Source organism: Physella acuta, unplaced genomic scaffold (assembly GCF_028476545.2).
Source record: "Physella acuta isolate Inbredline_101_S28 unplaced genomic scaffold, ASM2847654v3 ptg000144l, whole genome shotgun sequence".
In the NCBI taxonomy this organism is placed as follows: Eukaryota; Metazoa; Mollusca; class Gastropoda; family Physidae; genus Physella; species Physella acuta.
The window spans coordinates 807331-822971 of NW_026731663.1; the positions used below are offsets into that span (position 1 = coordinate 807331).

The window sequence follows — 15641 nt, forward strand, 5'->3', positions numbered from 1 at the left end:
TGGGTATCTTCCTAAATATTAGTAATGGTATCCAATAGATACTAAAGTGACCCACGCTTTTCTTTATAGTTATTTAAATAGTAGTCTATAATTTATTTTCTCCTTTTTGTGCATTATTACATAAAAGCTTGTTATTAAAACGTTTTTTTTAATTATTAGTTTTATTTTAAAATATAACACACCTTGGTTTTATTTAAAAACATGTATTCACAGTTCATTATTTATTAAAATTATTTTTTTATCCGAAGATTGGCTATTAGAGAGGCTATTCACATACTGAGATAAGTGTATACTATTAATTACTTAGGCCTTAGGAGGACTATATTTGAAGATTTTGTTTATGTTAATTAATATTTAATTTTAATAGACACCAGGGCTTTTAGGGCATTGAATAAAGACACAGTTGTTATAAACAATGTACCCGAGAAATGCACTGTTTTATATAAATTACCTATATTATAACCACTATTATAGAAAGAACTTCGATTAATGCATTCATGAGGTTTCATGTCTTATTACACATTTTACTTCAGATTATAGTTTTTGTTGTTATTGTATAATTTGTAAAGTGATCCAAGCCATAGTAGGGCTTAGTAGGCCCTAGCTGATCTCAGGTTTTGATGGATAAGAAATGCACAGTGATAAATTTAAGTCAGGATTTTTTGTTTCCCGTACCCCTTCCACTCCAGCCTAAACCTAAAGCCATAGGTCAATAGGTCAAGCTTTCGAGCCCGTTAGGTCTAGGCCTACCGTTATAGTGCTACATTAGCCTACATGCGCAGGGGAAATCAATAGGAATAATTACTTGATGTCTATTCTAGTCAAGTAATCCAATTTCCAGTAGATCTATCTATATAATAGGCCCATTGCCATCCGTAACGATTAAAATCATTTAAAATTTTACGGAACTAGATATTAGAGTGTCTACTGTACACAGAAAGATATTTGGTCTTGTTTGCACACGACGTCCCTTATATATAGAAATAATCCGGGTCGGGCTTAACCGGGGGAAAAAACCGTATTCATTTGGTTCTTTTAGGAATGTAAGAAGAATATTACATTTGTCTAACTTAAACCACAGCATTAAACTTTGTCAATAAGACGTGGCTACCTAGGCTGAGGTAGGACTATTATTTTGTATGTAAATTATATTTCGTACGGGGAAAATGAGGGGGGGGGGGGGGATAGACGCACTTCAGCCCCCCCCCCCCCCCCTCCCTCAAGAGATGCCTAAAAGAAACTCTGTAACAAACTTAATCAGTTTAGTCATGCTAAATCCAAAAATTACATTTAAAAGAAAATAAAAGAAAAAAAAACAAAAAAAAAACAACAACAATATAATAGATTAATACAAATAAATAAATAGTATAGAAACACGCATACACAAACGCACACTAAAAATGCAACCGGCATGACAAGTTAACAATGATTTAATCACCTGTGTTAAGTTCCTGTTGCAGATAGTCTATGTATGAAAGGTAAATAGTCGATCTATACAGTAGCTTACACAGGTATGTTTTCTTTCCCCGTAAGGTGAGCTGTGTACACCGACTATATCCGACTCCAGTGACGTCACAATGTAAAAACAGACGGTGACAGACCTGTCGTAGACACAAGATTTAATACCACGTCAACATACTTTATGACGATACATGGAGGTTCAATAGCGTTTTATTTCTGTACACATTCACACTTCCACTTTACACAGTGTGTGTCTAACTTCAGCCAAGCTACACACTTTAATGTTTACTCATTAACTCTGCGGGCTGGTTTCCTGAAATAATGAAAGGTCGGCTAATTATGTTAACTGTCTGATCTGGCGATGGAAAGATCGAGATAATAACTTTTTCTTTTTAATCTTAAGATTTAAAAGAAAAAGTTAGTTTCAACCAAATTTAACATTAATTTAATGTAGAGTTTGGTGAGATAACGGGTCATAACTGCTTGTATAACCCCAGCTATTAAGTAGAGTAGGGCCACAACCACAACTCGCACATGGTGAGTAATGAAAGTAGGACTAAAACCACAGAGTTGAACCACAACCATAGAGTAGAACCACAACTAAAGGGTAGAACCACAACAACAGAGTAGGACCACAACAACAGAGTAGGACCACAACTAAAGGGTAGAACCACAACAACAGAGTAGGACCACAACAACAGAGTAGGACCACAACTAAAGGGTAGAACCACAACAACAGAGTAGGACCACAACAACAGAGTAGAACCACAACCACAGAGTAGAACCACAACCAGAGAGTAGAACCACAACCACAGGGTAGACCCACAACCACAGGGTAGAACCACAACTACAGAGTAGAACCACAACCACAGTAGAACCACAACCACAGGGTAGAACCACAACCACAGAGTAGAACCACAACCTTAGAGTAAGACAACCGCCAAATAGGACCACAACCACTACTTAGAACAACAACAGAGTACGACCATAAAAATCCTATAGCCACAATCACAGAAAACTCCCACTTTATATTCTCTATATGCTCCAAGTTTGGAGTTTTGATTTTTTAATTGCTTTCCAACTGACGTCATCTAAGCTGTTGTGTAGCGAACGGTGCATGTGTAATCTCATTAACGTTGATTGTGTGAATGCTTGCCTGACTTTAGTATCTGGGTATGTCTGAATCACCTCCTTTGTTTACTTCCTGGTTGCAAGTAAAGTTTGTCTTCAATTATTTGAGTACAAGTGGGTTCAGATCTAATCCTTATCTGTCGTGCTCACATGTAGAGTGACGTAACTGTTGCTGTTCTGCCCACATGTAGGATGACGTAATTGTTGCTGTACTGCCCACATGTATGATGACGTAATTGTTGCTGTACTGCCCACATGTATGATGACGTAAATGTGACAATTGTTGCTGTTAGGCCCACATGTAGGATGACGTAGATGGGACGATTGTTGCAGTTAGGCCCACACGTAGGATGAGGTAGATGAAACAATTGAGTTGTTACATTAAATTATTGCCTTTGTTGATATCTGACACATTGTATATGCCATTGGTCCATGCGAATGACCATGTCATTTGTGTGTCTATGACATTGCCCTTTGTCCGTCAATGACAGCGTTATTTGTTTGGCAATGACTTCACCATTTGACGATGTCAATGATAGCGTCAGCATCAATGACTAAGTTTTGGTACTGTGAGTGTCCCTCATCGTGTGATACCTTGTTAAATAAGACAGCTGACACAACACTCAACTAAAAAAATAAACAAATGTGATATATTCAGCGTATTTAGTCTACATAATATACATAGAATATTCTACGAAGCCTTTAAACTGTTGTGTGGGAGAGGGTGTGTTTTATCTCGGGATCCTTTGGGTTCTTGAAAAATTATAATTTGTTTAATTACTCGTCTAGTGAAGATAAACATTTGTATCAGGCTAAACACACATATAACATTGGGTATAAACCACTTGGACAAAGTACATTGTTGAAGTTACGGGAATTCAGCTTTTTATTTAAAAATATTTTACAAAGTTAGCAAGTGTTTGGATACACACACACATACAAACAACAGGTATTGGCAGCTTCTAAAGGGAGAGAACGCAGTTTGAAAAATATAATCAGAAAAGCGTAGTTTGTCTCCCTTTCATCATCTAGTTCTGCGTGTTATTGTTCTATACTTCTAGTAGTGACTACAAATATCGGCCCTAAATCCTAATACATACTTTTAAAATTTAGAATTGCGAGTGTTGTGTTTGTGTAACTAGAAAACAAAAAAAGACATTTAAACATTTTTAAACTCAAGATTTCATTAATTTTCAAAAACATTTTTTTATTTCCAAAGTTTCCAGTGAATCTATCATTGATAACATCTTACCAGCACCCTGTCTTTTCAAAAAACCCTTTGTCTTTATTTATGTCGCCCAAAGCTACTCTTTGCAAAATACGCCTCCCTCCCTTGTCCCCCATTACATCCATAAAATATACCATGCGCCCGACTTGTATTTATTATTTAAACATCGGTCGCTTTCAGCTGTTTGAAACTTTTAAACAGGCTTGAATTGAGACTCGATTTTTTGTAAAATAAATAAATTTACAACCCCTCCCCCTTTATTCAATATTTACTTAAGGTTACTGAAAGGACTTTTACTACTGCGTTGGATTAAAAACAAATGCAGACACAAACGAGGAAGCACACATAAAAAAAAAATACAAATCGGTGACAGTAGCTTCCCTTTAGTTTGCAGTGAGGGGGCGCTCTATTATGGAGTTTTATTCTATTCGCGCAACACCCAAAGCTTCTGATTAAGCCGTGTCAACGTTAATGAAAGATGAATGGCCCAGGGGGCGCCGGATCGATGGGGACCTTCCAACCCGTTATAATTCCATTTCTAACTCCCCTCACCCGATATGCGAAGCCCCGAAAACACAGGCCGAAACTGTAGAGGACAGGAGGGTTAGGACGGGGACAGGGGAATAAAAAAAAATGTCACCTCTCCACAAAAAACCAGCCTCCAACCTCCAAGACCACCCCTCCAAATCACGTGACCTCACCCCCCATGCAATGGTATGTCCCCACCCAGTCTTCTAGGGAGGGAGTGGGGAAAAAAGGTTTAATTAAATTGGGCTAAATTGCTAGCGCAGGAATGAAATGTCTCCGAGAAAATAAAAGGGTGGAGATGCGGTGCATGTACATTGAGGAATTATTAACACTGACGGCCACCGAGAAGAAAAAAAAATGGAACTTTTTTTTAACCCCATTTTTTTTTTATTTTTTATTTTTTCCCTCTAAAAGTTGTATCTAAGTGTGCAATATTGTTTTTAGTTTTAGAAGACACTAAATTATGTCCCCTGAAATATCGAATTTAAACTGTCAACCTAATGTATTTTTGGGGGTAAGGAATAGATGGAGGTGGGGGGTGGGGGTGGGGGTGGGTGCAGCAGAGACTAGATGGATTAGGAGGTAGGGAGGGGAGGGTACTCATGGTGTTAAAAAAATCCATAAGTGCAGCACGGGTCTTGCACGTGCCCCCGTGCAGTTTTTTATGTTTGTGTCTGGGGGTATGGGGAAAATTTTGGCCGGTTCCCGCCGGTTTGCGCTGCAGAAAGGTCAATTTTTAAATTTAAATTTACATTACAGAAAGGTCAATATTTACTTAAACTTTAATTTACAGAAAGGCCAATCATTAAATTTAAATTTTATATTAAAGAAAGGTCAATTTTTAAAATTAAATTTTATATTACGGTCAATATTTACTTAAACTTTATATTTAAAAGAGAGGTCAATCTTTAAATTTAAACTTCACACCACAGAAAGGTTACTTTATTTTACTCAAACGTAACATAATTTTAATATGCATTTTGCGATACAGATAGTTATTGGTGGAGTGTGAAGTCTTTATTAACAACTGTCGGTCCGATATTTCTTTTCATCATTTCTAAACTACAGTATTAGAGACTTAGTGATTGTTGGGGAGAGTTGTGGAATGTTTGGGAGATTTGGGGAATGTTGGGGAGATTTGGGGAATGTTGGAGAGAATTGTGGAATGTTGTGGAAAATTGGGGAATGTTGGGGAGAGTTGGGGAATGTTGGGGATAGTTGGGGAATGTTGGGGAGAGTTGGGGAATGTTGGGGAGAGTTGGGGAATGTTGTTGTAAATAAATTAAAATCTTTCAAAGCTATCAAATGTCTAGTGTACAGTTTTATCTGAGGTTTGACAAGAAATTCAGTTGCACTACTAAAAACATAAAAACATTGTGTAGACAACGGGCAGGGGCGTAGCGAGGGGGGTGCGGGGGTGCGGACCGCACCGGGTGACACCATTTAGGGGGGTGACACTAAGGCAAAAAATAGCAAAATATATAGAGAAAAACTTGAGGGGGGGGGTGCAAATCGAAAGTTTGAGGGGGGGGGGGGTGCAAATCGAAAATTTGAAAGTTTGTCCCCCGGAAGGGTCGCTACGCCTCTGGGGGGTGACACCATTAAGTGCCGCACCGGGTGACACCCGACCTCGCTACGCCACTGACAACGGGCATTAAGTGGAAATCAAATGCAAGCGACCACATACAATTTTATAACAGTTTGCCTAAACATAACTATTGCTGATGAAATTATCACAAGTATGTTTGTAATAGGACCATTATTTATACAAGTTTGACTTAAGCCGGTTTTACGTACTCGTTTATGTAATGGTACTAAAAAATTTTTTAAAATCTTTTTAAAACATATGGTAAGCGATAAAATCATAGCTACATTTTAAAAAATAAAACCCGTTTGTATTGAAGATAATCCGTTGAAATTAATTTAAAAATTATTTTATTAATTCAAATATTTCAAAACACCGCCCTCAACCCCTCCTTGGAGTCCACTGGAATGGCCAGGGAAAGTAAAACAATGAAAGTCACAACAATTGTTTTTCATGATAAAATACACAATAGCGGTCGATGGGCCATAGCCTAGTAGTTTATTTATATTAAACTAGTCGTCCCGGCCAGGCCCTGCTCTGGCTTCTGTGAAAAACCTTTCTGTTAAAGACCATTACCTGTGTTTAGTAATCATCATAAACCCGGCATTGCCCACCCAAACCACAACCAACCAAAACAACAAAACGCAAACATAACGCTAACACAATTACAAATACAAACGAAAACGAAAATCTAACAACAAACCCAACCACAATCACAAACACCAATACAAACACAAAGAAAAAACAAACAAAAAAGCAAACGACAACAAAAACCTAACAACAAACCCAACCACAACCACAAACACCAATACGAACACAAAGAAAAAAACAAACGAAAAAGCAAACGAAAACAAACCAAATCCAAACGCAAAACCAACCACAAACACAAATACAAACACAAACCCAAAGAAAAAACACAAACGAAAACAAAAAAAAGAAAGAACAAAAACTAATCAAATCAAAACGCAACCACTAACGCAAACCCAACCTAAACACAAAGAAAACACTAACGCGAACATAAACGCAAAGTGCTCACAGTCTAGCCCGGGGCAGAATCGCCTGTTTCAGCTTAATAATGGACTATAGTACCCCAACTTATTCAGAGTCTTTTGCACTCACTTAAACGAACGTAGGTGCCAAACCAAACCAAATGAACAATTATAATACACCAAGCTTATTCGTAAAATACCTACAACATTTGCACTTGATCAATCCCCGCTAATTATGTAATTATTTTTTTTCCAACACCAAAACAAAGTAATAAAAAGTAAATTATTTTCCACTAATGCAATGTTTTATAAAGGGAAGTAATTGTGTTTTCCTAATTTATCAAAGGGAAGTAAGTGCTAATGGACTAAATATAAATAATTTTCAGACTTAATTAGAATTTTTGTTATTTTTTAAAAATTATGTTTAATGAACATGCCGACAATTATTACTATCAGTTTGAAAAATGAAAATTATTTCCCAACACTTTCAAGAGTAATTTTTTAACTCATAAATTAGACTATGAGCACGATAATAGTCTAACACTTAAATCCATCGAAGTATGTCAACGACAAACTTATTTTTACATACAGAATTGAGCTTTATATATTAGATAATACAACATACCCTATCGCCACAACACCCTGACTCTACTAATCCAATTTAAAAATAAAAGTGTTTGCTAAATTACTAACATATTACTAATAATTATTTATTTGAATATTTCTAGACTTAATAAAACCGGAAGCCATTTTGTACTTATTTGTCAAATGTTATAAAATATTCAATTGTGGATGAAAAATATGCTATCTCATCTGGCAACAACTATTTGGAACCATTTGGAACCAGCTTTTCAAGCCTCATAGGAATCAAAGTCAAGAACGAAGAGTAATAATTGACTGATGGCATTAATCATTTTTTGATTGTATTTCTCATAATCTGTCAATTTAAAATTGAACTCATCTTTATTACGATATATCACTTACCAATGTAATAATAATAAAATAAAATGGTTCTTATCCTTAAGAATGCAGTGTCTTAGTTTTTAAAAAAAATAAAAGCTAAACGACTGTAGTTGGTTTACAAGTTTGATGTCTAAAAAATACTAAAACAACCCAAATAATATTTTACAAAAAATAAAAAAAAATCTTTTTAGGGGGGTACAAACTTGATAATTTCCAGTAAATAACATATTAATATGATTTTTTTTCCCGGGAAAAATGCCTAATCGGACAATTGAATTTAGGCAATCGTCCCATTCGGGGCAATCGACTCTTCTGGAAAATGGCCTCTGGGCAAACCATCTCCGGTCTTTCGCCCATTCATCTTAGACCCCTATTTAAAAAACTCTTCCTTTAGATAGTTTCCCCATACTTGATAAATGTTTCTCTGGTAACTAAACAGGAAAGGAGTATACATTCACAAATAACTGCTCAGGCGATTACATTTCTTCGTGAATAATTCCTAGCCTGACGCCACAATTTTTGTGAATTATCTTTTTGATGACAGAATTGTTCCGCGATAACCGCTCCATCTACTCATTATATCCACCCCACCCACCGCTCCCACCCCCCGTGTTTATCCATTTTCTCCGTAATTATCCCCCGTAACCGCTCGGATTAATTCTCTCCCCTGGCGTCCAGAAAACAATCAGACACCAATCACTTGGGTTATACGGGGTTAACATATCATTAATACAGCGGGTCCCACATTTTTTTAATACAGCGGATCCCACATTTTTTAATACAGCGGATCCCACATTTTTTTATACAGCGGATCCTACATTTTTTTAAATACAGCGGCTCTCAAAGTTTTTTTTTAATACATCAGCTCTCAATGTCTTTTTTTTTTAATACAGTGGCTCTCAAAGTTGTTGTTTTTTTTAATACAGCGGCTCTCAAAGTTTTTCTTTAATAGTTCGGCTCTCAATTTTTTTACTTTCTCGTATATACGAAGTATAGAGAAAGTCTTGTAATCGTGCAAAAAAAAAAAATCGAGATTTTTACAAATCTCGATGTTTTACACCTCACTGATACGGAGAAACATAATTTTGCAATCTTGTCCGTATGTCTGTGTGTCTGTCTGTGTGTCTGTCTGTCTGTGTGTCCGTGTGTAAACACGATAACTTGAGTAACGTTACAGCTAGGTTGATGAAATTTCATATATAAGTATTTTATCAAAATCGTAGATCCGTATAAACTTTTGAGCGATTTCCGATAACCGGAAGTGGTACTTTTCCTACTTTGAATTTTTCAAAAGCCTATAACTTGAGTACTATTTCAGATACATAAATGAAATTTCACATGTAAGTAAAAGATCTAATTCTCTACCTTCTGTTAAATTTTGAGTAATTTCCGTTGACTGGAAGTAGTAATTTTACGCTACTTCAGATTTCTAAAAAAACTAATGTAAATTTTAAAAGTACTAATAATATTGCGCACTATTATGCGCTTTTTTATTTGGCGTTCACTTGGTGTGCAATTAATTTGTCTACGAGATTTTATTCTATTTTTAAAAGTTTAAGTATTTAAAATGGATTAAAAATCATGTCTATAGCCCGAGTTCCCATCCCCTGTTATTTTATATAAGAGTATTCGAGAAAGTTTAGGGGAGATCACTCCCGGTTTATTTTTCATACTATCTAAACACCACAATATAGCCCATATGCTCTCTACCTAAACACCAACACGTTATAACCACTAACTTAACACCAATACAAACATATCTCGCGAGATTTGAGTTTGAGACAAGCAGCGACTACTACAGCTTTCGTCACGTGACCAAGTTGTTTTGATTTAACAGGAAGTAGTGTTGGGGAGTGGACACTTGGTTAAAACAAACGTCACTGAGACCGAAACTTTGACTTGGAGACATTCATTCAAGCCACCATCCACTCAGCACCACAAGCCACCATCCACCCACCATCCACCTAGCACCACAAGCCACCATCAACCTAGCACAACAAGCCACCATCCACCTAGCACCATAAGCCACCATCCACTCAGTACCACAAGCCACCATCCACCTAGCACCACAAGCCACCATCCACCCACCACCTAGCACCACAAGCCACCATCCACCCACCACCTAGCACCACAAGCCACCATCCACCCAGTACCACAAGCCACCATCCACCTAGCACCACAAGCCATCATCCACCCTGTACCACAAGCCACCATCCACCCAGCACCCAGCACCACAAGCTACCATCCACCTAGCACAACAAGCCACCATCCACCCAGTACCACAAGCCACCATCCACCTAGCACCACAAGCCATCATCCACCCAGTACCACAAGCTACCATCCACCTAGCACAACAAGCCATCATCCACCCAGTACCACAAGCTACCATCCACCCAGCACCACAAGCTACCATCCACCTAGCACAACAAGCCACCATCCACCCAGTACCACAAGCCACCATCCACCCAGTACCACAAGCCACCATCCACCTAGCACCACAAGCCATCATCCACCCAGTACCACAAGCTACCATCCACCCACCACCAAGCACCACAAGCCACCATCCACCTAGCACCACAAGCCACCATCCACTCAGTACCACAAGCCACCATCCACCTAGCACCACAAGCCACCATCCACCTAGCACCACAAGCCACCATCCACTCAGTACCACAAGCCACCATCCACCTAGTACCACAAGCCACCATCCACTCAGTACCACAAGCCACCATCCACTCAGTACCACAAGCCACCATCCACCTAGCACCACAAGCCACCATCCACCTAGCACCACAAGCCACCATCCACTCAGTACCACAAGCCACCATCCACCTAGCACCACAAGCCACCATCCACCTAGCACCACAAGCCACCATCCACTCAGTACCACAAGCCACCATCCACCTAGCACCACAAGCCACCATCCACTCAGTACCACAAGCCACCATCCACCTAGCACCACAAGCCACCATCCACTCAGTACCACAAGCCACCATCCACCTAGCACCACAAGCCATCATCCACCCAGTACCACAAGCTACCATCCACCCACCACCAAGCACCACAAGCTACCATCCACCTAGCACCACAAGCCACCATCCACCTAGCACCACAAGCCACCATCCACTCAGTACCACAAGCCACCATCCACTCAGTACCACAAGCCACCATCCACCTAGCACCACAAGCCACCATCCACCTAGTACCACAAGCCACCATCCACCTAGCACCATAAGCCACCATCCACTCAGTACCACAAGCCACCATCCACCCAGTACCACAAGCTACCATCCACCCACCACCCAGCACCACAAGCCACCATCCACCCAGTACCACAAGCTACCATCCACCCACCACCCAGCACCACAAGCCACCATCCACCTAGCACCACAAGCTACCATCCACCCACCACCCAGCACCACAAGCCACCATCCACCCAGTACCACAAGCTACCATCCACCCAGCACCCAGCACCACAAGCCACCATCCACCTAGCACCACAAGCCACCATCCACCCAGTACCACAAGCTACCATCCACCCACCACCAAGCACCACAAGCCACCATCCACCCAGTACCACAAGCTACCATCCACCCACCACCAAGCACCACAAGCTACCATCCACCCACCACCCAGCACCCCAAGCCACCATCCACCTAGCACAACAAGCCACCATCCACCTAGCACCATAAGCCACCATCCACTCAGTACCACAAGCCACCATCCACCCAGTACCACAAGCCACCATCCACCTAGCACCATAAGCCACCATCCACTCAGTACCACAAGCCACCATCCACCCAGTACCACAAGCTACCATCCACCCACCACCAAGCACCACAAGCTACCATCCACCTAGCACCACAAGCCACCATCCACCCAGTACCACAAGCTACCATCCACCCACCACCAAGCACCACAAGCTACCATCCACCTAGCACCACAAGCCACCATCCACCTAGCACCACAAGCCACCATCCACTCAGTACCACAAGCCACCATCCACTCAGTACCACAAGCCACCATCCACCTAGCACCACAAGCCACCATCCACCTAGCACCACAAGCCACCATCCACTCAGTACCACAAGCCACCATCCACTCAGTACCACAAGCCACCATCCACCTAGCACCACAAGCCACCATCCACTCAGTACCACAAGCCACCATCCACCTAGCACCACAAGCCACCATCCACCTAGCACCACAAGCCACCATCCACTCAGTACCACAAGCCACCATCCACTCAGCACCACAAGCCACCATCCACCTAGCACCACAAGCCACCATCCACTCAGTACCACAAGCCACCATCCACCTAGCACCACAAGCCACCATCCACCTAGCACCACAAGCCACCATCCACTCAGTACCACAAGCCACCATCCACCTAGCACCACAAGCCACCATCCACTCAGTACCACAAGCCACCATCCACCTAGCACCACAAGCCACCATCCACCTAGCACCACAAGCCACCATCCACTCAGTACCACAAGCCACCATCCACCTAGCACCACAAGCCACCATCCACCTAGCACCACAAGCCACCATCCACCTAGCACCACAAGCTGCCAATATAAGCCCCCACAATATGTCAATACAAGCCCCCACAATATGTCAATACAAGCCCCCACAATATGTCAATACAAGCCCCCACAGCATGTCGATACAAGCCCCCACAACATGCCAATACAAGCCCCCACAACATGTCAATACAAGCCCCCACAACATGTCAATACAAGCCCCACAGCATGTCAATACAAGCCCCCACAACATGTCAATACAAGCCCCCACAACATGCCAATACAAGCCCCCACAAGCCCACAAGTCAACTGTGGATAAACGCTCCGCCCTCTTTTAATCTCGGCTTAGGCCTAATTGAAAGCTTTTAGCCGAGGTTGGTACCGCACAGTAGCAGACGTGGGACCAGCTGACGAGCGAGCTGTGTAGCACGTGACCTATTCCACTCGCTGAGCACCCGAGTCAAAGGTCACTCATGTTTGTTATCTCCCCGCGACCAAGAGCTACCAACCAAGGGAAGTAACTGATCAACACGCAAGGTTATCCACCCAACAATTTAATACAACATAATAAAAACAAGCAGTGGGCTCATACGCGTGAGACAAAAAAAAAATCCCCACCGCAAACCAACGCGCAAAAATCCTACACCATCGCTACACAAAAATCCTACACCATCGCTACACAAAAATCCTACACCATAAAACACACACGGGTCAGAAGACAGAAACTAAAGGCAAGCCATGGAAACTCTACTTTCTACTCATCAAGCAACGTGTAATCAAGCAGAAGACCAATCACTGGCTTCCAAGTTAGTGCTCCGCGAGATTGCGTTTTTTAATTTCATTTGGACCCCCGTCATTTTTATCAATTTCCACACAAATCCAAGGGGACCCGTGCGTTATTATTTCCCTTAACGTTATTACAATTTTTTTTTACCTCCCTTCGTTCAGTTTTTAAAAAGTCTACCAACTTGGGGATGTAATACAAGTAGCTGAGTTGAAATTTTAACCCCCCAACACCCAGCCTTGAGTTGAAACTTTAACCCCCCCCCCCAACACCTAGCCTTGAGTTAAAACTTTAACCCCCCCCCTCCCCCAACACCCAGCCTTGAGTTGAAACTTTAACCCCCCAACACCCAGCCTTGAAACTTTAACCCCCACCCCCAACACCCAACCTTGAGTTGAAACTTAACCCCCCCCCCCCCCCCCAACACGTAGCCTTTAGTTGAAACTTAAACCCCGTTCCCTCAAAATCAAGTCTGAAGTTAACACTTCAACCCACATTAAGTTTAAAATTAACCCTTTAAAACCCACCATCTAGTTAAAAATTTAACCCCTTTAGACCCGGCCTCGAGTTTAAACATCAAGTTCATTAACCCATTTAACTATTCAGAGTTTTACTGTACCAGAAGATTTGTTCTGAGCATGTAAAATAAAATTCAAATATTACATTACAATAGTGTAACAGTGACCCTAAGTGAATTAAATGTTTACAAATACGATTGAGTGAATATAAATATTACTAATTGTTAATTACATGAATGTTGATTTATAATGTTTGTCACCAAATTAATTTATACTTAAGTAGATAACCAATACATATGTGTACTTGTGTGCATCGGTGTGTAAGTGTGTATGTTTGAGTGTGTGTGTGTGTGTGTGTGTAGGAGTTTGTCTTTATGTGTGAATGTTTGTTTATGTCTGTGGGTGTGTGTCTGCGTCTGTGTTTGTGTGTGTTTATGAATATGTGTGTGTGATAGTATGTGTATGTGATTGTGTGTCTGTGAGTGTGCGTGTGTGTCTGTCGGTGTCTGTGAGTGTGTGTGTGCCGGTGTTTGTGTGTGTTTCTATCTGTGCCCATGACGGCGGGTCAGCTGTACCAGAGACAATCGAAGAAATGGAACTCGAGCCCCTGGGGTGACAGGTCGAGCGTGGAGACGTAATGCCACTCGACACCACCCACCCCACCCCTACTCTTTAGTACGGCCAACACACTCCCAGAAATGGTTAATGGATTTTTTTTTGTTTTTAAATCCCATTTTTACTAATCGTGCAATTTTTAATTATTTCCCACTTTGTCGAGGTAAGATGTATTTTTTAAACTCTGCCTAGTTAGCTTACACTTGCAGACAACTAACGAGGTAAAACTAGGATTTACGTGGGGCATTGAATATTTAGGATCTTCTTTAAACACCACGTACTGCTGGGCTGGTTGCAAAATAGAAATTGTCGCTGTTTGCAAAATATTTCCCTGATTTTGTAAAAAAAAAAAACAAAAAAAAACAAAAAAAAAAAAAAAAAAAAAAAAAAAAAAAACCAAAGATGACAGGATGTACACAATCTGGTGGTGTACACAATCTGGCAGTGTACACAATCTGGCAGTGTGCACAATCTGGCAGTGTACACAATCTGGCAGTGTACACAATCTGGTGGTGTACACAATCTGGCAGTGTACACAATATGGCAGTGTACGCAATCTGGCAGTGTACACAATATGGCAGTGTACACAATCTGGCAGTGTACACAATCTGGCAGTGTACACAATCTGGCAGTGTACACAATCTGGCAGTGTACACAATATGGCAGTGTACACAATGACACTATTGGCTTTATGACGCTGTTGGTAAACATGATGAAAACATGATTGTAAACTAAAAACCTAATAAAAGTTGTTTTATAAACAAACTACAATAAAACACACGTAGATATAATTAGATCGTTGGGTAATCGATTGGGATTTATAAAACACACCAATACATGGTAGACAGGGGTTGACCCCCAGGGGTTGACCCACAGGAAAAAAAATCTCAGTGGTCCGCCGAAAAAAATCTATGTGTGTCCTCATGAAAAAAATATCGGTGTGTCCTCATGAAAAAAATATCGGTGTGTCCTCATGAAAAAAATTTCGGTGTGTCCTCATGAAAAAAATTTCGGTGTGTCCTCATGAAAAAAATTTCGGTGTGTCCTCATGAAAAAAATTTCGGTGTGTCCTCATGAAAAAAATTTCGGTGCGTCCTCATGAAAAAAATTTCGGTGTGTCCTCATGAAAATCTCGGTGGGCCCTGGAAAATGTGCTGTAACAGTCTTATTAATGTTTTAATATTTTACTAACATAATGTGTTTGTACATCTCACCTTTACTATTTCCCTTCCTTCATATCAAGGCGTAAAATGGAGACTGTGACAGAGAATATAAAATTCGCAATAAAAAATTCCCATCCGGCTCTGAGGATC

At 40.7% G+C, this 15641-nt stretch overlaps 1 protein-coding gene across 1 annotated transcript; it reads left to right on the forward strand.

Moving 5' to 3' along the window:
* The first annotated feature begins 3099 nt into the window (after positions 1-3099).
* Positions 3100-12749, forward strand: LOC131935435 (uncharacterized). Its single transcript, XM_059291835.1, has 3 exons — positions 3100-3132; positions 10379-11324; positions 11872-12749. The coding sequence occupies exons 1-3, from the start codon at positions 3100-3102 to the stop codon at positions 12747-12749; spliced, it is 1857 nt and encodes a 618-aa protein (XP_059147818.1).
* The last annotated feature ends 2892 nt before the right edge of the window (positions 12750-15641 follow it).

Excerpts from the sequence above, each read along its gene's own strand:
- LOC131935435 (XM_059291835.1), top strand. The coding sequence starts at position 3,100 with ATGACTTCACCATTTGACGATGTCAATGATAGC. Across the intron at positions 3,133-10,378 it reads TTGACGATGTCAATGATAGC|CACCACAAGCCATCATCCAC; the intron begins GTCAGCATCAAT and ends CCATCCACCTAG. Across the intron at positions 11,325-11,871 it reads CACAAGCCACCATCCACCCA|TACCACAAGCCACCATCCAC; the intron begins GTACCACAAGCT and ends CCATCCACTCAG.